The sequence below is a fragment of the Aristolochia californica genome, unplaced genomic scaffold (assembly GCF_029961685.1).
Source record: "Aristolochia californica isolate CCGP_79_NKW_82.1479 unplaced genomic scaffold, dmAriCali1.0.hap1 SCAF_9, whole genome shotgun sequence".
In the NCBI taxonomy this organism is placed as follows: Eukaryota; Viridiplantae; Streptophyta; class Magnoliopsida; order Piperales; family Aristolochiaceae; genus Aristolochia; species Aristolochia californica.
In genome coordinates, this window is record NW_027182290.1 from 2,023,084 (window position 1) to 2,045,502 (window position 22,419).

General features: G+C 37.7%; 4 protein-coding genes across 10 annotated transcripts; 1 reads left to right on the forward strand and 3 right to left on the reverse strand.

Moving 5' to 3' along the window:
• Window positions 1-2,980: 2,980 nt before the first annotated feature.
• LOC137941010 (membrane-anchored ubiquitin-fold protein 3-like) lies at window positions 2,981-5,495 on the forward strand. 4 transcript variants are annotated; one of them, XM_068786202.1, is made up of 4 exons: window positions 2,981-3,416; window positions 3,503-3,769; window positions 4,620-4,790; window positions 4,984-5,495. In XM_068786202.1, the coding sequence occupies exons 2-4, from the start codon at window positions 3,640-3,642 to the stop codon at window positions 5,037-5,039; spliced, it is 357 nt and encodes a 118-aa protein (XP_068642303.1). In that variant the 5' UTR covers window positions 2,981-3,416; window positions 3,503-3,639; the 3' UTR covers window positions 5,040-5,495. The 4 variants fall into 4 exon arrangements, with proteins under 4 accessions (XP_068642303.1, XP_068642307.1, XP_068642306.1 ...); XM_068786206.1 differs by having other exon boundaries at window positions 4,989-5,495; XM_068786205.1 differs by having other exon boundaries at window positions 3,506-3,769.
• A 631-nt stretch (window positions 5,496-6,126) lies between these two features.
• Window positions 6,127-8,659, reverse strand: LOC137941409 (uncharacterized). 4 transcript variants are annotated; one of them, XM_068786802.1, is made up of 5 exons: window positions 8,213-8,659; window positions 7,418-7,569; window positions 7,114-7,221; window positions 6,875-7,017; window positions 6,127-6,733 (listed from the first exon to the last, which is right to left on the reverse strand). In XM_068786802.1, the coding sequence occupies exons 2-5, from the start codon at window positions 7,475-7,477 to the stop codon at window positions 6,619-6,621; spliced, it is 426 nt and encodes a 141-aa protein (XP_068642903.1). In that variant the 5' UTR covers window positions 7,478-7,569; window positions 8,213-8,659; the 3' UTR covers window positions 6,127-6,618. The 4 variants fall into 4 exon arrangements, 2 of the variants coding, with proteins under 2 accessions (XP_068642903.1, XP_068642902.1); XR_011110398.1 differs by lacking the exon at window positions 6,875-7,017; XR_011110397.1 differs by having other exon boundaries at window positions 6,875-7,243.
• Window positions 8,660-8,689: 30 nt separating this feature from the next.
• Window positions 8,690-16,046, reverse strand: LOC137940152 (intracellular protein transport protein USO1-like). Its single transcript, XM_068785089.1, has 6 exons — window positions 15,968-16,046; window positions 15,204-15,404; window positions 14,904-15,026; window positions 14,497-14,534; window positions 14,104-14,230; window positions 8,690-12,518 (listed from the first exon to the last, which is right to left on the reverse strand). The coding sequence occupies exons 1-6, from the start codon at window positions 16,043-16,045 to the stop codon at window positions 9,132-9,134; spliced, it is 3,954 nt and encodes a 1,317-aa protein (XP_068641190.1). The 5' UTR covers window position 16,046; the 3' UTR covers window positions 8,690-9,131.
• A 3,496-nt stretch (window positions 16,047-19,542) lies between these two features.
• LOC137942185 (uncharacterized) lies at window positions 19,543-21,925 on the reverse strand. Its single transcript, XM_068787879.1, has 5 exons — window positions 21,840-21,925; window positions 20,874-21,474; window positions 20,725-20,781; window positions 20,517-20,618; window positions 19,543-20,052 (listed from the first exon to the last, which is right to left on the reverse strand). The coding sequence occupies exons 2-5, from the start codon at window positions 21,459-21,461 to the stop codon at window positions 19,798-19,800; spliced, it is 1,002 nt and encodes a 333-aa protein (XP_068643980.1). The 5' UTR covers window positions 21,462-21,474; window positions 21,840-21,925; the 3' UTR covers window positions 19,543-19,797.
• Between the last annotated feature and the right edge of the window lie 494 nt (window positions 21,926-22,419).

Sequence of the window (22,419 nt, forward strand, 5' to 3'; positions counted from 1 at the left end):
ATGGACAGTTAGGCCGCCAACTTTTGGCTGGGAGCAAGTGGAAAGTATCCTCTGTTTGCCACTTGGTTTCCTCTTTCCACATTGAATTGTTCATCTGATATATACAAAACTAATGTGAACAACTATTCTTCCTTCGTTGTTTTGATCATACTATTTTTAAATTTTGGATTCCACAAAACTATCCCAAGAACTTACACTTTCCAACACAGAGACCCCAGATTTTGAGCACTTGATGGTTCAGAAAGATCAGAGTCCTGCTCTCACAGCAGATTATATTATTTTCTTCTTCCAGAAATCCCAAAGTAGGAGAGAAATGTTTAGAAGAAAGAAACTTATGTTAGTGTATTTGATTTAGATTGATTTGTGCTGACTGTCTAGATTCTACTATGCTGCACTTCAAAATATTGATCCTCCTAGTTCTGACAGTAAATTCCCAGTGTATTATTTCCTGCCCAAAGTCAAAGGTTCAGTTTCAGGTTATCTTCTTACAAATTAATTAGGGTTAGTTTATTTTGAGGGACGGGAATCCACTTAAATCTCTTTGTTTGCCGATCACTCAAAATGTTTGAAGAATATTAAAGGACGGCATCTAATTCACTTTCAGCTTCATGTTTGCCACTATCTTGTTTCCATCTTTTATTCTGTTTGTGCATGTTTCCTACTAAAACAAACAAAGGTGTTGCAGTGACTGTTATTTCCACTGCCGTGACTTCCATGGTATCATTTATGTTGATGTTCATGGAATATGCTATTGGCTTTTCTTGGTTTTCTCCCTTTTTCTGGGAGGAAGTGATGGTATAAACTGATCAGAGATACCCACTTCTTCATTTATTTGCATAGATCACGACATTGTAAATGGATTGCCTGTTAAAGGGTAAAGAAATTGGTCTTTAAAGACATCATCCATTTAAGAAACCTTCCTCTTGCTTCTTAAAGCACCTAGCCTTATTAAAATAAGATCCAAACCATTGAAGAGGCAGCCACCTAGTGAATTACCTCTTCTGTTCAGGACAGTCTCCCCTTCTGCTGGAAAGTCAATAAAGGTTTATCAATTAACAACTTGATAGTATCTAAAGAGTGCAGCAGCATGCATATCTTCTACATATTAAATGATGTTAGTGATCAGAGGCATATCTGTCTGTCTTTATGGAACTGGAAGGTGCAATCTGTTTAGTATTTTTTTTTTTCATTTGTTTATTTTAAGTAAGAAAAAAAGAAAAATATGTTCCATGGTTCATGAGTGGCAGTTCCTATACTGATTCCTGGACTGGACATAATTCTTTGATACCATATTCTAAATCTTTTATTTTCATCTACTTTCTCCTGAGTGTTTTCTTTTTTTGTTATTATTCGTATTTATTTGATCTTGAACAGCATGTAAATTAGTTCAAGAAAAACCATACATCTGACTTCCAACTGGGGAAAACCACTGTGGCAACATATGATTCTAGTAAGCAAAATGGAGAAGTCCTCTCCATTATGAGAATCAGAACTGTAGCTGTCAATCTGGGTGGTTTGAGACTTTTTAGGTTGGTGAATGTGGGGTTTGTAATGTTTCTGAGTATTGGAAAAATCACTTTCTTCCCAGTGGAGGAAACACCCATTGACATTTTCAAAACCACAATTATGACAATCAGAGAATAGAAATTGTTTGTGAGCATATAAGAGGTTGGTACAACTGTTGAACCTCCAATTCCAGGTCAACGAAATCCAATATCAAAAGGCAATCTGGGCAGCAGAAACTGTTCAGGATCCACTTGCCAGGAAATGCAAGAAACTTTAGTTGAAAAGAAACTAAAAAAATGCTTTTCCATAGTAATTTCAAGCCTGATTAGTATATCAAAGGGTGGGGAGAAATCATTTTCAGAGACGGGGAAATAATGATGGGACAAGCCTGCCATCGTCCCAGACACATCAGGGGAAGGTAATGCGTCTTTTTCATGGTAAGAAACAGGAAAAGCTTGATATTCGGTGCTTTGCTTTTGCAGGTAAAAAGGGCATCAGTGTGTCTTGAATCTGGACCAAGAATCAGTCTTCATTTTTGTTTCTGCCCATGAAGAACTTGGGTAGAGTTTGTGATGATCTTCCCCACTGCCAACTTCTGTCAAACATCAAAACCTGATTAGAATGAAAAATCATGATCAATTGGAATGGTAACTAGAGTACCTTCTACAAAAAACAAACCTTTGGAAGAAAAAAGTAGTTCAACTGTTATTTTGTTTTCTTCCTTCAATTATTGCTTAGAAAAGATGTGTCCTCATCTGCTCAGGAAACAGGTCCACTTTTGGTTATGAATAAACAAAGGGACTACTCATGATACTTTTATTGAAGAATGGAGTTTGAAGACTTGCATAAACTTGAAGATTTTGGAGCTGTTTATTAAAGGTGATCACCTCAGCTAGCATTTGAAAAATTCTATGTTGCCATGCTTGAGGCAACAAAAAAATAAAAAATAAAAAATAAAAAATTGACCATTATTATTCCTAAAAATAATTAGTAAAAATGAGATAATGGTCAAATTCTCCTTTTCATTATTAATTATTGTTGAGAATAATAATGGTAACTTTTTATAATATAAAAAACCCTAAGTTAACTCTTTGATATACCCCCTCTTCAATGACCCACTGGCCCACTTTTGCTTAAAATTTTTAAAAAAAGTTGGGCCCAGTGCTTTGCAATAAATAACCATTATATTCTTTCTTTTGTACCTTGGAAACACGGGCCCATTACTGTCCTGTAAATTACAATAATACCATTTATTTGTGGGTACGGGATTTGGAGACAATTCTGGACTTAAAAAACTTCCTGCAAATAGTGGTGATTGTGTGAATATGATGGAAACGGGGGGGTTTTAATATTAAAAAGTAAATTCTCAATCTTTTTCTTTTTCCCTGATTTTTAATTCGAACAAAAAAGATCGAGTCCAAATCTCAGTTGGTGAGTTGCCATTTGGGTTTTTCTCATGGCAATTATAAGAGACAGTGCGCACGTTAAGACTTCTGACTACAGATTGCAGCAATCGATCTTGGATCGCTCTCCAATTTCGCTCCAGTTTCACAGATCGGTACTGGATTATTTTTTGGCTTTTTGGAGCGGAAAAGAACTGTCTTGGATGTGAACCACCTTTCTTTGGTGATGTAGAGTGATCTCTTGTGTGGGTTCTTCGTAACTTTTCTTTACGAGCTGGGACTTGATCTGGGTTTCGTGGGCTCGTATCTAGGAATTGATCGAAATCCTTGTTTTTGGGTTCTTCAATGAGGATACAGTGAGGCAGATTAGCGATTCTTTGCAGGAGCTCGGATATCAGCAGAGGAGTCATTCTTGAAGCTTGAGAAATAATACGCATGTAGTGAGCTAAGTTTTGCGGCTATCCGACCAAATTTGAAGAGGCTGTTTTGACGAGTACTTTTGCATCTGTGAGTAATTCTGGGATCTCTTTTGCTGATTATATGGAACAGATACAAATCTATGCGATTTTGATCTAAGCTCTTGTTGCCTTTAGAAGGGAGGATGGAGCTATTAAGAGGAAATAATTGTTTGATGAGCTCTTGTTAGAAAGAGGCTACTGGTGTAGAATTTGGTACAGGGAAGGACGATCAATGAGCGTTTGTTGTGGACTTTATTTCGTGAGATTGTCTAATGGCAGGAGAGGAATTAATAGAGATCAAATTCAGGCTTTTTGATGGTACCGACATCGGTCCAAACAAGTATAATCCTTCAACCACGATAGGATCTCTGAAAGAGATCATACTTGCCCAATGGCCGCAAGGTCAGTATGGAAAGATTGGTGTCTCTTTTTGTATATTTGAGTTGTCAGAATTAGCTTCTAATCTTTGGTCTTTACGGATCTTTTACTTGTTCTTTCAAGCTTATTGATTTCCTTATGAGTTTAGAGCAGCCATCATTCTAAATTCCAATTCCAAGGTCCAGAGGAGATGCACGCAAGTACTCTTGGACAATTCTTTTCCATTGAATCTTCAGTAACTAAAGAAAAAGTTCATTTTCTTTGTTCAAAGTTTATGAAACTATTATTGTGGCAACATCATGAATATTTTTTATTTTTTATTTAAAACCTGCTCTCAGCTTAGATTTGTCTTTTTGGTTGATGTCAAAATTTGGTATATATCAGTAACCGCCTTCTTTTTTCTTGATGATTTTGTTATGGAAGAATTCTATCAAACACATGTTTACTCATTTTTAGACTCTGTACCGTTACAGTTAAGTTACGTCCTTAGTAAACTTCATTCCAAATTTTTGCAGGGAATATGTCTTTTTGCCACATGAGATACAAAATTTTCCAGATATTGAAAATTGATAATATTATGGATTATGGTAAATCTTGCATTACAAATGATTTTTATCTCGTACAACTTTATTGCCAAGGGAACGAAGACTATAGGGATCTCATTTGTCTCTTTTTAAGCACATATATTATCATCTATTCTTACTGTCCAAAAAAAAAAACATTTGCCCATTCTTTCAAAACTATACTTTATTGCAAATTTGTGATGTTGTCAATCAGATTCTTGAACTCTGATGTTATCTCTTTCTCAAAACTTTTCATGGTATTTGGAATTTGTACTAATTTTTAGTTTTTTTACATTGTTTTCCTTTGATAGACAAGGAAAATGCTCCTAAAACAATACATGACATGAAGCTCATTAATGCGGGGAAAATATTGGAGAACAACAAGACCCTAGCTGAGTCAAGGGTACAAGTTGGAGAGCTGCCGGGTGGAGTTAATACTATGCATGTTGTCGTTAGGCCTCCGTTATCAGATAAAAATAATGGTAATTTGACTATTTATATTATATTCAGCTTTTCTGATTGTCAGACATTTTTCATCTCAAGCTAGTTTACCTAATCTTACAGCAATATCAGTGAGAGAATTATTTTGCTGTAGATTATAGAGTAAGCTTTTCCTTCCTCGCCACTTTTTTTTCCATGGTGCATTTTGCTCATATTTACATGCCTTTGTTTCAGAGAAGCTGCTCAGTGACTCCCCAAGACAGCACCGATGTGGATGCACAATCCTTTGACACCACATGAAACTAGAAGACTGGAAGTGCCTTGGTCGTCAATTGTGCGTAAAGCATGTTTTGCTAGAACTTGGTTTTGTCCAATGAGTTCAGAACAGATCCATTTTCAAATTTGAATCCATGGGGGAGTATGATCAGAAATGTTTTAGAAGATTTGGTTTGGGCTCCTGGATGTCAACTTTCTTGTCTTTGATTCAATCAGAAGCTTGTTATACCCAAGGAAAAAATTAGCAGCAAATAAAGAGACTAGAGGAAAAAAAGAGGTGTTTTGAAGTGGTTGGTTGGTAATGGTATTTGTAGACGAGCAATTGGTTTGAGACAAATTGTGGGCTTTGCTCAACATTGTAATAATTCTTATCAGGAGCTGCGGAGCAATTCAATCTTCTTTTTGTGATTATTGCTTATCATCACTTGTAGTTTATACTTTTTGAATATGTATTTGATGATTTTGCATCAGATTTGTGCCCTGGAGTTTCATTTCTTGTAGAGATGTCATGAGAAATGGAAATATAAGCTCTGGAAATAGCTCATGACTTGTCATCAATAACTGTTGTTGTTGTTTCCGGGTAAATTCAGTTTGTCACTGGCAGAGAAACTGTTCTTTATTGGAAATGGATGCAAGGCCTCCAAGAGAAACTCCAGGATGACACCATGAAGTACAAACAGTTTGGGGTTAAAAAGATGCTTCTGTTGTGAATGTATTTTAGGAACTACTCTTCCCTTGTATCTTTTTCACTTGTAACAACATAAACTGCCAGGTGAATCCCTTCTTTGCCTGGTCCAGCTTGCCCCCTCAGTTACATTTAAAAGGTGATTTGGAGGGGTGGGTTGGGGTGGGGATGGGGATGTTTCTACTCAAAAATCCCTTTCTAAACGCTGCTTATCCGATACGAAAAACTATTTGGTGCGAAACAGTTATCTCAACCGTCCGATCATAATCAGACGACTGAGATAACCGTTTCATACCAAATGACTTTTCGTATTGGATCAACCTTCGCATTTCACATACTAAATAGAATAAATCTGGGGAAGGAATGAATCGGTTGACATTTCTAAATCAAATAACAATAATAGGATCAGCTCCGGCTACAACACTTTTATGCAATTCTCCAAAGAATAAGATTTTACTATGCAGTGATAAACATCCCTAGGTACAAATCTATGGTGCTCCGATCTAATGATATAAGTATTTGGTGCAGAACTCATTCGAGTTGCGTAGGCTACAAACATGAAATTGCAGAGAGACTTCATTATTTAGAGACACCCTAGATGCACCTCAGCTTCAATGCACAAATGCTGGCCATAGATGTCCTCGTATTTACAAGTTCTCAATGTGCAGCTCAGCTGAATATGGAGATGGCTCCACCCCATTGTCTGCTTTTGCCCCAAAAATGATAAAAAGCTTGGGCATGGAAATTGGGATTTGGAGGTCTGTCAAGAACTCTGCTGAAGGTGGATGAATCTAAGGTTTCTTTGGCAATCTAAAGTTTTTCAGTGTCATTACAAGTTCTGTCTCTCCTTCCACCTCGGCAATCTGCAAACTTAGTTGAGAATACCGTTCATGCATTTCTTTCAATTCTCATTCTACTGCTCCATTCCTCCTTTTTAGTTCCAGCATGTCTTTGATTAGTTCATTTATGTCTCTTAAGCTCTGGAATACTGCTTGATCATCATTGTATAGTTTCAGGAAGGAACTGGACCACAAGCAAAAAGACAATTGTCAAGCTTTGATGTATGCTTTCATACCACAGATGCCAAGTACTTGTAACTATTTTTCTAAAATAATATTTTGTTTTTACCAGTTTCGAAGTTCAAACATTTCAATTATATTATACCTTTGGAAATGAATGATTGATTTCTTATTGGACTGTAATGCTTCTGAAAGTTCGATTTCTAGAGCAAGTACCCTTTCTAATGCATTTTCACTGCCTGAAAATTCCTTAAACAAAGGAAATATGGTCCCGAGTCGTTCATTTGCCTGTTTTGGCCACCAATTCTTAGAAGTTGTTAACCAATTAAAGGTTTGTGAGTTAACTACACAGGGAAGTGGAAAATGTTTTAACAATTCGCATACCAAGTGTAGTTGCAGCAATTCTCTGTGTAAACCATGCACGTCTGAACCCATGTTATGCTCGTCTAGTGACAAAAGGGAATCTGAGATCTCATCTTTCAATCTTTCCAACTGCAAGACATATTTGTGACAGCTTCAAGGAAGAAAGCCAAAAATAATCATACCTACCTTGATATGGAATGAAAACAAAAAATCGCATACAATGAGAACAAACTTAAAGATGGAAAAGCTGAATTGAGGAAAAACAAGAATATAACATCTAAGACAGACATAAATAAGTTTTAAGTAAATGAGGATACTGGAGTACCTCTTTATGCATGAGATCGATGCTAGGCTTCAAGTTTCGCTCGTCATGGTGCTCAGCCATAGCAGGTATCAGCTTTAAGTCTTTTTGCAAGGTTCCTTGGTCTAGGAGTATTTGCCGAGTACGTTGAGAGCACTATTCGGTCCAACATCATCCTGTTCAACAAATCTGAAAACATTGATAACTAGAACACAATTTGTTTCCAGACCTGCTCAGGCTTGCATGTGAAATTCTACTCACATTGCAATAGCATGATCCATCAAGGGCAATGTTTCATGGCTCCATTTATAAATATGCCTTATTTATGAAGGGAGCAATAGGCGAATTTTGTCCCAAATCCATCGTCCCTTTTGGTTTTTAACTTCTTACGAGAAATAAAAAATGTACTATGGATCATATTTGACACCTAGTTTGTTACTACACCCTCTTGGGTTTACATTACAAATGCCTCGGGTTCACCACAGTATAATGGCCTTATTCAATGATGAAATAAATTCTCTTTTAATGGTGGGAATGATGGAACTTTCATCAAAACATGATTTGATCCAGAGTTGTTCTACCACTAGAGCAGCCTTAGTCTAGAAGCTGGCATTGGCAAATATCAGTACATAGGAGTGCCGGTTTTTCCTCCAGTTAATGCCCCATTATTCCTCCAGGAAAGAACTCTCTCAAAGTTCTATAGATTTTTGGAATGTTTTCGACCACCAATGCAAAGAATGAAAAGCTTTAAGAAGAGTTTTTCCTAGTCTTAAGATGAATAGTGGCAAAGAATGAAAGATTAAAGGAAAGTTTAAATACCCTCGTGTTTTGTTGTATGATTTGCAGTTTTGAGAGTATGTTCTCCTCAGTTACAGACTCTTGCCATGAATCCACTGCACTTAACTGTGGCACAACAGATTTGGAAGGACCAGGTTCACAATCTTCTGACTCTTGAACACTTTCTTGGGATGAGGAATTTCTTATGGCTCCTCTGATTAAGTCCAGTTCAGCAGAAATTTTGATTCTTTCTTTGATGCATTTGTCCAAAGAAGTTTCAAGCTTTACATTTTCCTCTTTACAACACTCAACCCTTATCATAGAGCACTCTAATTCTGCCTTCACTTTATCATAAGCATCCACCTTCTCCCGCTGCTCTGCAAGTACTGTCTGAAGCTCATTCTCCAATTCCAATATTTATACAGAGAGCTCTTCATTTCTTTTTGCAAGAGAAGCCTCACACTTTTTCCAACACTCAATCTCATCAAGAGCATGTCACAGTTTCAAAAGCATCTCCTCTCCATGTTTTTCCAAGGCACAAAGCTGGCTTCTGAGCTCCTGCAACTTACTCTCACACTGCTCTCTAACGAAAGCAATTTGCAGGGACTCCTGGGCAGAAGCCAGTGTTCCTTCACTCTCTCTCTTTTCACGTGCTTGTACACATTCAGCCTCCACTGTCTTTTAGTTCCCTTAAATGAAGAGAAAGATTTTTGAATTCTTCAGTCTTCAAAATCTGTTCAGACAACCTGTTAGCTATCTCATTATACTCTCTTTGTAACTCTATCATCTCATCTGAATATTGCAGCAGCAAGGTCTGTTGTTCACTCAATTTCGATTGAAGCACTGTGATGGTTATTTTCATTTCCTCCTTTGAGGACCTCATGTCATCAATCTTTTTTTCCAAAGCCATCGGCAAGTTTTTCTGGTATTCAACTTCATGATTCTGCCTATTGCTTGCATCTCAATCATATTCTTCCACCAGTGCTGATGGAGTCCTGCCGCCTTCAAGATCCCGTTTGCTTCTCAGGGAAGCAAATGCATCTAGCTCAGATTTCAATGATTCAAGAGCCACAAGAAGTTTTGCATTTTCTTCTTTATATTGTGCCTCACTACCCATGCACTTATTCAAAGTTGTAACTACATCTAGATGTTTTAGATGAAGCTCCTGATTGCACCTCTCCGAGGACCTGAGTTGGTTATGAAGCTGTTGCATCCCAGCCTGGAACTGAATTTTTGTGAAAACAACTTCAATATCAGCAGCTAATGAACATTCATGCATGGATTGTAGACTGCTTTCAAGCTCCTCTACATGGAGTTGAAGAAATGAAGAATCTTCAACGGCCTTCACTCGAGAATCCTTGCACTTTAGCAAACTATCCTTCAGTTTTGTATTTTCTGTTTCTAGACCTGAGACATGTTGCTCAAGATGGACGAATTCAGCTTTCTGACATTCCAAAGACAGTAGTTCTTCACGATTCTTGTTCAATTGCAAAGTACGATCTCTAACCATAGCTTCCAATGAATCTATGTGGCCCTTCTCTGCCTGTAATTCATCCTCAGTACATCTCAATCTTTCTTTTAAGCCAGTAAGCTCATTAGTTAATTGAACAGATTCCTCATTACCTTCCTGCAGAGATTCTATTAAGGCCTTACTTTCTTCTGCATAATGTGAGAAAGCCAATGTAGTCTTCTCAAGTTCCTCTCTGACAGCTCCAAAAGTGTGCATCCTTCGAGCAAAATCACTGTTTTCATAAGCAAGAACGTGCAACTTAGTTTCCAACTCAGCTAGTTTTAATGAAAGTTCCCTATTCTTCACAACATAACTGTCTTCAGTTTCAATACTTCTCTTAAGGTTATCTGTAACGTCTCCATTGACACTTTCAAGAGCCCACATTTTTTGAGTTAGGATCTCTTTTTCATTAGTGAGAAGCTGCAGGTTGGTTTCCAATTCCGCCAGTTTCAGTACCAACTCTCTGTTTTCCACCACTTGTCTTACTTCTGCATCAGTGCTTGTCCTAAGCTTATCTTCAATGGCTTGGAGTTCTAGCAGAAGCTTTTCGGAATTTAAGTTAGATGCGTTTAGTTTCATTTGTAAATCTGCTATTTGAGACTCAAACTTCCCCTTCAAGAGCCACAACTGGGATTCCACCCTGCTTAGAGATCCACGTGCAATGTCTCTTTGTTCTTCTGTATCCTTCTTTTCATTATTGACTTGAAGTATGTGTTCAAAAGCTCTGTGCTGCACCTCTTCCAAGAGTTTGGTGATGGTTATGAGGTTCATACTTTGCATTTCCGACTGAGAATAATTATTGGCCAATAATGGTGGGTCAATCTGTTCAAGATATGAAACCATTCTGGACATCAGGGCACCCAATTTATCTTCAAGAAAATCGAGGGTTTTCTCCAAATAATCTTTCACAGATGACTGCTCATCATATTTAGCTTTCAACATCTTCAGTTCTCCATACACAGTGGTCAACTCATTCTGAAGACAACTTCTCTCTAAGCTGTTTTGTTGCAACATCTTTTCAAGCTTATCTTTTTCATCAGTGCACACATGATAATTGCTTTCGTAACTTCTGCATTCTGAGATAACTCCTTCACATTCAGCAAGTTTCTGAGTGAGGTGAGAGTTCTCAGCTGAGGTACTCTGTAAATCTGCTTCCAGAACATGATTTTCTGACTTCAAATCATTGCATCTGGATATGTACTTAACTTCAGAGTCCCTCAATACCTCAATCTCGTGCAATGCAGACTGAAGTTTAAGAGTCAGCAATCCTCTAGAATCGTCTTCATGCTTTAACTGCTGCTCAAGACAATCTATCTTTTGTTTCAGAAGTTTAATCTTCCCACTGCTTTCATGCAAAGCCTCTTCTAAAATATCTGAATACACTCCCAAATGTGCATTTTGTACATACACCCCAGAAAGTACAGCATCCAGCTCCACCAAGAGTTCATCATGTGATGGAAAAGATCTGCCAGTTAGCTTTTTAACAGGCTTTTCATTCAAAAGTTTGTCTATTGGTTCAGCTACATCTAACTCTTGACAATGCAATCTAGACTTGAGAATGTCCTCTGGATGGGTCAATGCACCATCAACATTTGAGGATAATTCTAGCACATTTTTCCTGCTCAGTTCGATTTCCAGTTGAATTCCACCAACCTTACCTGCAAATTGTTCTGTCAGGTTTTGTCTCTCTTTATCCTCTTGCAAGTACTCCTGAAGGCACAGTTGAGAGGCTTCTGAAAAGGCTTGCCTAGCAAGGTTTTCATGTGTCTCAAACATGGACAAAACCTGAAAGGAGAGCAGTTCAAGATCCTTCTGAAGATGATCTGCTGCGAAAGAGTAGTTCCACCGCAGCCTTTTCAGGGCTGCATCTGATGACACGGCCCTCTTCTCAAGCTCCTTATTTAAAGCATCTAGGTCTTGCTTCTCTTTGGAAAACCTTAAGAGCTGCTCATTAATGTCTAAACGCAGTTTTTCCATCTGAGTTTCAAAAGTACAAATTGTGTAAAGGCACGTCGAATGCTCACTCCTGAGGTTCTGCAACTCATCTATCATTTGTATCTGACCTACCTCCAGCTCCTGAATAAGAGATTCATAATATATTTCCATCTGGTTCATTTTACTAACGAGGCCTTCAGATTCAACTTTAGATTTCTCTAACTCATTAAAGAGTTTGGTAATTCTCTCTCTCATCACTGTACTACCATCAAGATGATATGCATGTTCATGCAAACCCTTCTGCCCAAGTTTTGGAAGTAACTGTTCAGACCATATATGTTGCCTATAATCATCTTTAAATTTTGTAGATTCTGATTTCAGTATGAAAAATTCTCTGGCCAGGTCTTGTCCAGAAGCAATCTCAGATGCAAGCTGCTGGGAAAACCTTTGTGCTTCAGTGCCTAGCTGATCTGCTAGGCATTGCAAAGAGCTAACTTCTAGTTTAAGTTCTTGAATAGATGCTTCAGCAATCTCAAGGTTTACTCTCAATCTGCTGTTTTCCTGGAAAGCAGCTGATTGGTTGAAATCCATGGAATAATCTGAACTCCACCCATGGACCCAGTCACTGCTTGCTTGCACCACGAGTCGAGATTCACATAGATCCCCTTTCTCAGACTGAGGGCCTTGACTTGGAGAAAATCCAACTAGATCACTCAACATAATGCTCTTGAGGCTATCAACTTCGTGAGTGCTGGAAATATCATGCTTTTCAGCATATAGACTTTCTGAAGTTTGAGAAGTGCCATCAATTCCAACAGCCGAGTCTGTGTAGTCCTCATTTAACACTCCATCAAGAGAAGAAAGCTCCATAGAGTCTGATTTGAATCTTACTATTGAATGTACCTGCTTTAAAAGTGAAAATAAGCATGAAAGACCACCCCCAGAAAAGATTAAATATGAAACAAAATGAAGTGGAATAAAATTGTAAAAACCAACAGTAAGACCAGAAGAATTTAGTGTGTCATTTCAGTGGAATTTTCACCAGTAGCCCGTTAGATGGATCAAAACAAGTGAATTTTATAAATCAGTTTCAAAGACAAAGTTCACTGTGTCATGGTAATGAAGAATAAGAAGAGACCATGCAAGTAGCTGAGTACATCATATTAGAGAAAGATACAAATGAACACACATGCAGCATGTAATAGAAACCAGAATGACAGACATCAGTATATAGCAACATAATGTAGTATTATTCAATTTTTTATTTGAAGTAACAATAGAGCAAGTAAATCAGAAGGATCTGGCTTCCCATTGAAACTATGAAAAGGCAACAAGCAAGAAGACATCCATGGCTACCTGACAACAGACATCAGGATATAGCAACATAATGTAGTATTATTCAATTTTTTATTTCAAGTAACAATAGAGCAAGTAAATCAGAAGGATCTGGCTTCCCATTGAAACTATAAGGCAACAAGCAAGAAGACATCCATGGCTACCTGAAATCTTTCTCCGGGTAGGCAACATATTTTCATAAATATTCGTTTGCAAAACAAAATAATATTTTTCCAAAAAATTTAAAATCTTTTGAAAGTTTTCCTAAATTTTACAGTAAATCTTTAGGAAACTTCCTGCACACGCAGCAGATACATTTCCAAAAACTTTTTTTCCTGTGCAAGTCAGTAATAGATAATACATACGCTTCCAAAAGTTACAGTAAACATTTACTCAATTAAAAGGGACATTTGTAAATCCTTGGCTATATTTGTTAAGCACCTAGCCAATACTACCCAAAAGATCGGCCTGTTAGGAGCGGAAGACATAGGTACTTAACCCAGGACCATAACATCACACCCACCTTCGCGAGCCGACGACCACGGCAGCGCAACGACACTGGCCCGACCCAGGGCTTATCACAAGGACCTACCAGTATTTTAATCTGGCCTTTGCGCATTCCTGGACTCGAACTCGTAACGTGGGAGCCCGCTCTGATACCAAATTTTAAGCACCTAGCCAATACTACCCAAAAGACCGGCCTGTTAGGAGCGGAAGACATAGGTACATAACCCAGGACCATAACAATATCATGGTCTCATGTTCCTAGATGGCTAATGGAATTGCCATAGCTAGGGGTCTTTGAGGAACACTTATCTCTCAATGAATTCTATCTTCTAATGGTCTTTGAAAACAAAAAAAATTGTATATTGCCACAAATAAAAGGTTAAAATGAAAATCTTAAAGTATCTTTCCAAATAAGTTGGTTAAATTTCAGTCACATCTATTATAACTTCAGTTTACTGTCTATAAGAATTTTATTATTTAATTACTTAAATCATTAGGTAAAGAGTATATATGTGTTCATATATGCATATATGCATGTTAGTAATTTGAATTATTCCATTTCCAGTAAGTTCATAAATATGTTTCTCACTGTTGTTTAATGTATGTGTCAGAGTGTAAACTCTAGCAGGAAATGACAATTCTAAACCTTGTCAATCTGATCATTTGCCGCCTCTGCAGAAGATGACACTTTTTTGGCAGATTTATCATGAACACTTGGACCAGTGGGCATCTGAAATCTCCTCTCTCTGACATCTCGTTGTTGTTCAAACTCTCTATTGACAATCCAAAGAAAAGTTAGATCAACAACCAATATCGCAAATAATTAAAACTCAAAACTTCAAGAAAAATCTAGACGAAACCACAAAAAAATAATAGGAAAAACCCAAAGATCGATGCAAGAAAACTTCCCTCCACATCAAATCACTTAGCTATGGGAAAACATGCTTCATTTAGATGAATCAATACCCTTAGCAAACGTCTCAAACTATAGTGTTAATAATGAAGTCAATGCAAATTTGTAGGATCACTGAAGCAGCACCTGAAGCCAGTTTTAGATGTGAGAAGTTGGACCGTAATCTGCCATACAGATAAAAATCACAGCATTACCATTTTTATACCTTTTACATGACACAAAAATACTCTTAAGGCAAACACTATTGAGAAGTACGAAACACATGAGTTTGAAGCATTCACTTTATGAAGTTGAATCTAAGCAGGCCCAATTAGTAGCAAAAGATAGGAAGTTTTTTTCTTTTCAGATCACCTACAGGTATGATTTTCTTCTGACCACAATTCAAGAAGTTGCAAGTGCAGTTAGTAGTTTGGAAGAAAAAGAAGAAAATAGTAGCAAGTAGCAACTAGAAGAGCTGGTCACCAAGCCATGAAAAAAAGATCACCATCAACAATGCAAAAAGGAAACTAATCCAATATACAAACTATTCTTACATGTAAAACAGGTGTCAAATTGTCCCCCTGAAGAGGAAGTGCAGCAGATAAAGGTTTTGATGCGTCTACAAAGTCCGCCAGATTTATGGTAGCCTCACCAAGGATGCTAGAACGAGATGATCCCTAACAAAACAGAAAAATATCCCTTCTAAATGTCAACTAAACATAAAGAATTCTAAATTAGTTTAACACAATAACAAAATAATAGGCTTCTATAAGAAAAGGAAGAGATGAGAGATAGGATCCGAGTGAGAGATAGAGAGAGAGAGAGAGAGAGATGTTCAAAAGAAAGACAAATACCAATGCAACCACAAGTTTGTAGAGCTTCTCCTCAAAATTTTTAGTTTTAGCATCTTGGAATAGTATTGCAGTCTCATAGATAGGATCCGACCATTTGCAGTTCCCATTCCTCACATTGGCTTTGGTTGTTTTTGCTGTCGTATTTCCAGTATCAACAGGAATAAATGACACAAACAATTTGTCCCACCCTGGTTGTGGAATCTGACAAATGAACAAATTGAAAAATTGAGGAGCTCAAAAATTAAATGCACACAATAAAACTCGAAAATCAGCGATTAGAAAAGTGAAAGCATAATAGGGATGTCCATTAAATCATTAGAAATCTTCAAGCGAATTTTACCATATTAGTTCTCATATAAAACCCTCCCCAGCCTAAACATCTCTTCCTTTTGTATGTTTTAGCTTTTCATTAGATCAGTATGACAATTATAAAGTTCTATATACAAGAGAAAAAAAAAATCTTTCAGATCATAGTGCCAACTATTAGGGCACTAAGTCCTTTTTAAATACGATGAGCAACCAAATGATAGGTCAATTCCACTCCACAAATCAGTGCTAACCCTATCTCAAGAAACTTGAAACAATGTCAGATGAAAATTAAATGCTGAGATATCTATCCAAAAGAAAATAATGAACTCAACTTCAACAAAAACGATAATCAACAAAAAGATTCACATAGCCATTTCAAGAGCAAAGAAAATCCACATTCCCAAAGGGAAAGAAACTTAGCTCTAACAGAACGTCATATTTAACAAAAGGCTTACTTGTGTAGCATGGAACTGTAGCCGGAAAACCACTTTTATTTTTGCCATTTCAGGCTTCAACTTAGCAATCCTCAACATTATGTCAAATTAACCAATCATAACCAGGAAAATATCAGCTTTCCCTGCAACATTAAATAAAAAACAAAACCACAATCACTTCATCCATTCTAGAAACATATGAGATAACATAAACCAACAGAAATTGCAGGTCACTCACACAGAGAAATTACATTCCTGAACAGTATAACGCAATTTCATTATTGAATTTGAAAATGCATAAAACAAAGAGCATCTTACCTAATATAATATAAATACTTTAACCTGGGATAAACAACATATAGCATCAATAACAGAAACAAAGATAACAATGAAAATATGATATTTGGAACTTCTTAAGAAAGATGCATTGGACACATAACTTGTATTGGACGCATGACTTGTATCCAGAACAATCTACAAAGGCATCAAGATATCCAGCTAGAAAATCCAAGGACAATTCTGACAGCAGCCAAACACAAAGTGCTTCAAGTTTGGGTCAAAATTGACAGCTCAAACTTCTTCTGCACATAACAAGGCACAAACACATAAACCATAGTCTCATAGCTCCCTCAGGCTCAAACATGGACAATAATAGGACAGGTGTTTAAGGTTATTTCTACAGAACAGACTCATCTTAAAGTTTTTGAGCTGAATATAAGCTTCTTTATGGGGCAAAAAAAAAGCAAAGAAAGGAACTGAAAAGGAAACAAGAATGCAAGTAAATATGAAATTCAACAAGGGTGTGTGAAACTGTTCGATGCTGTTATCAAGCCTTTCAATGTCGTATTCTACCGTATGGTTGAATTAGCAGTAAATCTCTTTTGGTACTCAACAGCGCAAACTCCAGTATCAAAAATTTGGACCCTGAATTTGATCCAAAATGAGCCCCAAAAAGAATAAAAAAAACTATTTAGAATAATTAATTTTCAAAATTAAAGTTCCAGAACGTACTGCATTCTTTAAAAATGCAAAATTTTAATATCTCCGTTCCTAAAAAAGTGCAGAGAACGCTTATCACTCCAGCTCGGAACTTCAGATCTCAAATTTCAGAAAAGAAAACGACATATGGAAAAAAAATGAAACACGACTTCTTTCTCAGACAAAAAGAATTTCAATAGAGAAAGTAATATACTTCACACAAGATCCTCCTACTGAATCCTTGGTAAATTTCACTTAGTCAGACATGAGATTCCGCGAAATTAACTGATCAAACCTGACAACATTTCCAAACAATCTCTGCTCTTCAAATAACAACTTCTTCCAACTAGGTTAATCATTACAAGTAGAAATCGAGGAATATATCCCAGCATCCATCTCACCCCAACTTAGAACTCAGCCAACAGCCTTTATGGAGCTCCACACACAGTAAGAAGCCACTTGAAACCAGACCTCAACCAAACGCACACAGATTTAATAAAATCAAGCCGACCGGCCTTCGACATTCTCATTTGCTAAAGCAACATTAGATTTCCTCAGAAAAAAAATACCTTTCAAACCAGCAAAAATGCTCGACCAGACAGAAAAATTTCCAAATGCTCTCAGATTCAAGCACCAGATTCGTAAAACAGGAAAGAGCGACCGGGAAATCTGGAATTTGATGTGCCGACATGTACATCACCCTACCTAATTTCACATCCCATAATGCTGACAAAACAAGGAAAATCAGAGAATCCTAGTATAGAAGTTTCGGCATCGCAGGGAGAAAGCAACCACGAGGACTGTACAGTGCATTTTAGCCTGAGAAAGCTGCAAAACTGGAAATTTCTCCGTGGGAGGACATGTCGGAGAGGAAATAAAAATGGTTTTGTTAGTGAGAAGATTAAAAATGGGGCGTCCCGCCAAATCTTCCAATTTGCGTTACGGAAAATAGTTTACTGAAAATTGACTAAACTGCCCTTGAGAGATCACATAAACTACTTTTTTCATACTATTCTCATTTTCTTTTTTGAGGATTTTTTTATATGGCCCCACATCTAAAAAAAATCCTAACCATTGAATTGACCCAAAGTGCGTTTGTTGTTAGGTCGTTATAATGTAACAAAGACCTTCAACTAGTAAATTAGGAAATATATCCTCATATGCTTTTAGCTTATGGTTTTCCTAAGTATGTCGATTATTTTGGTCTATTTTCACTATTTATTCTTCATCCATTTTTTTTTAACCTTCATCTAACTTATGAAAATGCCATAACATTTACCCATTTTTCTTCGAAACTGTGAAAACCCTCATAATATAACTCATAATTCCTTTCCATACTTGGAAAATTGCTCCTTCAGATATGGTAATTGTAATTTACAAACATTTTATATTTTAATCGCTTTAAGTTAAATGGCAGATGTAATTTAAGGGTAAATAATCAAGTCATGTTTTGCTGATATCGAAGTTAGAAGTGAGCGTGACAAGATATCTCACCCTTTTAATTAAAAAATCAAGACATTACCGCCTCAATGACTATATAATATAATTCATCGTTCCCTTCAATACTTGGAAAATAGCTCCTTTAGTTTCAATAATTATAATTTTTTAACACTCAAAATTTATTATTTTAAATTAAACTTGTAGCAACTCAGTATTCTGGAAAATAGCTCCATCAGCTCTGATAATTAAAAAAAATTAATATTCAAATAATAAATTTTAAGTTAAACTAGTAGATGTAATTTAGGGGGTAAATAATTTAACTATTTTTTTACGTATATTTAAGTCAGACTATCAAAGAAGGCAAGATGCCTCACCCTTTTCAATAAACATAACATAATATTTTATATAATATGACATTAGAAAAAACAAGATTCAACATATAGGTATCCATGTACCCAAAATCATTACATGTTATATAATAACATGTGAGTTAAAAGTATTATTAAATTAATAACATGTATTGAGTGAGATAAGTGATCTACCATCTTGATTTTGGACTGTTTATAATCCCCATATCCTAACAAAGAAACGGAAATATTTCAATATTTATAACTGTTAAGGAATAGTCCTACATGGATTAGTGAGATAAAAGATCTTGAATTTATTAGTTGTAAGAAAAAATTTCGTAAGTGGTTAGTCATTCCCAGATTATCCACTAACCAAATTATCCCAAAATGACTAATCACTTAGAAAACTCCTTCTGCTAACTAATAAACTCAATATCGTTTATCTCACTAATCCATTTGGGGCTATTCATTAATAATAATTATTTCATTATAATAATAAAAAAAAGATAAAGTGAAACAGATGCTTCCATAACATATGCATTTTTGTATGTATTTATTTCCTTTAATATCCGACTGTTTCAGATGCCCAACTGATTCATTCTGTCCTTGCAGTAACCTCAATGGGGTTCCTATGGGTAATATGTGATGTTAGCATTCTACATCCTGAAGATTCAATCGCCAAGAATATTAACATTCTTCAATAAAAACCTCAGGAATATCACACCTTGTCAATTTAGGCCATTCGAACTGGGAAAATCTGCTAATTTTGAACCGCAGTACTGTTCATCCAAGTTCTAGTGATTCACTTTTAACACTTTTTTGTAGTAAGCATTCGCTTTTGTCACCAGAAACCAGTTGAGTCGACTACAACGTCAAATTATAATCTGACATCCCAGATTCCCAATAATCCACTTACCCCCATTTAACGTAAAAATTATGAGAACCGTAAGATTGAAATCAAGAAAGCGACAAAAGCTTTGGTACTTACCAGGTGGAAGGAACTAATGAACTTCTCTTTTCTCTTGGCATTAGATGGTTGGAACTCGAAATCTCAGCAGCAGCATTACCTCCAAAGATCTCTCTCCTTCACTCCGGGCAAATCTCCTCAAAGACAGGTAACCTTCGTCGGAGAGAGGGGCCATAAAGTTTAAACAGTCTTTCAACAAGTGGGTCCACTGACAAGGCAATCTCCTCCGGGTCCAGCTTCTCCACAAAATTCTCAGCAGCAGCGCTGCTTTCTTCTTCCCGTATCATCCCGTGCGGTTGATTTTCGTCTGATTTCATCATCCGGGTGTTTTGCCCCTTCTTTGCATCATCAATTTTTTTCAGCTGCCTCAAAGTCTGAAAAAGAAAAGATTTGAAGTAGACACGAGTATAAGCATCCACACAAACCGCGCAACGAAGAATTGCACCACCAAGCTCTTAACCTTTCATTGCACTACCAATCCCTTCATCTAGATGGGGCCATAGATCCCATTTAGATGTCTATAACTTTCCATGAGTCGAGAGAGAGCGAGAAAGTGAATTCAGAGGGTAAATCCGCAGATTTCACTTTCACTAGTTTTACACCGAAAGAGTTAAAAGTGAATTACATAATTCACTAACTTTCGCTTTCCCTTGCAACGGGCACTAACGATTTTAGGTGGGTGATAATGAATTTTAATTCACTTTTGCTTTTCCTTAATAGGTACACTAGCAGGAACTAAGACTAGGATTGTCCTTAACGAGTTGAACTGACCATCTCGTTATTAATTGTTTCACACAGCTCTTTAGTCAAAAGAAAATGTGGCGATTTGAAGGCATACCACACACTGAGATGGCATTGAAGTGGGACTGGGATCGAACGAGGCCTTGGCATTGCGAAGGCCTTCTGACGGTAAGCTGCGACCGCCCAATTTGGCAGACTCCTGCAATCGTACGCAGACAACCAATAATGGCAAGCAGATATTCAGACTAAAGAACCGATACGAAAACCACGATTTAAGAATTAAAGAACCATCCTTATTCCTTTACCTCCGCCTTGTACTTAGTCTGACGTGCTGATCGCAGTTGCTCTTTTCCGTTTGCAAACTGAGAATCGACATTCAATAGAAATAGCGATTCAATATTTGCGTCAAAAGTAAAGGACGACGTCGGAAACGAGAGGTGAGCGGAGTGAGCACCAGGCATTTTGACGCACATGCGCACGGGCCCAAATCCTCCCACGAGCGGCAGACCTCTGTCTTGTAAGAATTGGGGTTTGTGAGAGAGACAATGCCTAATTCCGACGCCGATGGCAGAGCGCGAGTGGCACCAGGCGGCTCGTCCACCAGAATTTCATCCATTACAAGGACGTTCTCTTCCGCTATCTCCACCGGAAACTTGTGCAATGGCGGCGATCTTGACGGAGGAACCACACCGTTATCGATGGGCGCAAGCATCGAAGAAATGGAAGCCAGCTGCGACGGTACTCGACGGAAGTAGCGTATAGGGCCAGATTCTGGGGTGGAGGGTAACCTGACACGAGAGAAGCGGAGGTGTACCTGGTCCACATCGAGAGTGTCCAAGGAATGGGGAGATGTAGCGCACGCATTGAACGCTGGAGAGAGGAAGGCGCTCGTCGAGGGAAGGCGGTACCGGCGTCTGCTGATGAGTAAACTGTTCGGTGAATTATACTTAGAGCTGTTGCCGTTGGCACCGTTACTACCTCTGCGACTGCTGCTGCTTCCAATTTTTCGATCGGAGCCGTTGCTGTTACTGAGGTAGTCCATCGCCAATAACTCTCTGGCCGTACACCAGCGTGTTTAGTTTTAGAAGAAAAGAACAAGCACAACTATGAAAATCTTGATCAGACGGTAATATATTTCAGTGGCTAACATGTCTACATGTCACCGGATTCGTAGATCTCGTCAGGCATCGACCGCCAGAAAACTAACCAGACGGCATTTCACAGAACAAGAAGTGACTACTCAACAGTAAATTTAACAAGCCGCGCAATTCATCTCCAAACTTAAGTTCAATTCGTTTAAAAATCCATTCCCTAAATCAGAAATGAGAACAAAATCGATGCACATCGACAACTTCCAACCTCAGTCGTAAAATTCAAAACGATTTGTAGAAGATAAACTGAAAGAAAGTCACGAACTCACTTCTGAAAACCACTGTTTTCCTAATCCACGATATGCCGGGCTTCCGATCTTCCTCACCGGAGTTCGACGACAATCATCTAGCGACCGACCGACTTCTATTTTCTCGGTCACCGACGGTCTCTGTCTCTCTCCCTCCCTCGCACCGACGAGATGCTGCTTTCAGTTTTCCCTCTGTTTGCACCCGGATACGAGAATAGACAGTTTCCACTCCCAGGTACGCCGAGCCGCGGTTAATTTACGGGCTAACGCTCTTTGTCAGATGAAACGTCAACGGTTACGATCTTTGTTTTCGATAAATGAAGTGGTTGTCCTTTCATAGTCTAGATTGTTCAGGTAGGGCATATCGGGAAAACAGAAGTTACGAAATATTTTTCTTCAGAAATTCCCGCCAATTTTCGTGTAGTTTATTAGATAGATACAATAGCCCTTCGTTTAACAGGATATTACAGGAAAAACCATTTGCAAGAGAGCTAGGCGTCGAGGCTTGCGGAATTTTTATTGGCGCCAAAACTCCATGGTGTACGGCGGAATTAGGTTACGTAACTATTTGCAAATCATCTCTCCCTTGCCCCTCCCCTCT

Coding starts and splice junctions, on each gene's coding strand:
- LOC137942185 (XM_068787879.1), bottom strand. CDS start 21,461: ATGGACTACCTCAGTAACAGCAACGGCTCCGATCGAAAAATTGGAAGC. Junction 20,619..20,724: donor AGACTAAGTACAAGGCGGAG/GTAAAGGAATAA, acceptor GTACGATTGCAG/GAGTCTGCCAAATTGGGCGG. Junction 20,053..20,516: donor CAATGCCATCTCAGTGTGTG/GTATGCCTTCAA, acceptor TTTCTTTTTCAG/ACTTTGAGGCAGCTGAAAAA.
- LOC137941409 (XM_068786801.1), bottom strand. CDS start 7,477: ATGGCTGAGCACCATGACGAGCGAAACTTGAAGCCTAGCATCGATCTC. Junction 7,222..7,417: donor TCGATCTCATGCATAAAGAG/GTACTCCAGTAT, acceptor TATGTCTTGCAG/TTGGAAAGATTGAAAGATGA. Junction 6,734..6,874: donor TCAATCATTCATTTCCAAAG/GTATAATATAAT, acceptor CTTGTGGTCCAG/TTCCTTCCTGAAACTATACA.
- LOC137941010 (XM_068786204.1), top strand. CDS start 3,640: ATGGCAGGAGAGGAATTAATAGAGATCAAATTCAGGCTTTTTGATGGT. Junction 3,770..4,619: donor ACTTGCCCAATGGCCGCAAG/GTCAGTATGGAA, acceptor TTCCTTTGATAG/ACAAGGAAAATGCTCCTAAA. Junction 4,791..4,983: donor GTTATCAGATAAAAATAATG/GTAATTTGACTA, acceptor CCTTTGTTTCAG/AGAAGCTGCTCAGTGACTCC.
- LOC137940152 (XM_068785089.1), bottom strand. CDS start 16,045: ATGTTGAGGATTGCTAAGTTGAAGCCTGAAATGGCAAAAATAAAAGTG. Junction 15,405..15,967: donor TACAGTTCCATGCTACACAA/GTAAGCCTTTTG, acceptor TTCATTTGTCAG/ATTCCACAACCAGGGTGGGA. Junction 15,027..15,203: donor ACAAACTTGTGGTTGCATTG/GTATTTGTCTTT, acceptor CTGTTTTGTTAG/GGATCATCTCGTTCTAGCAT.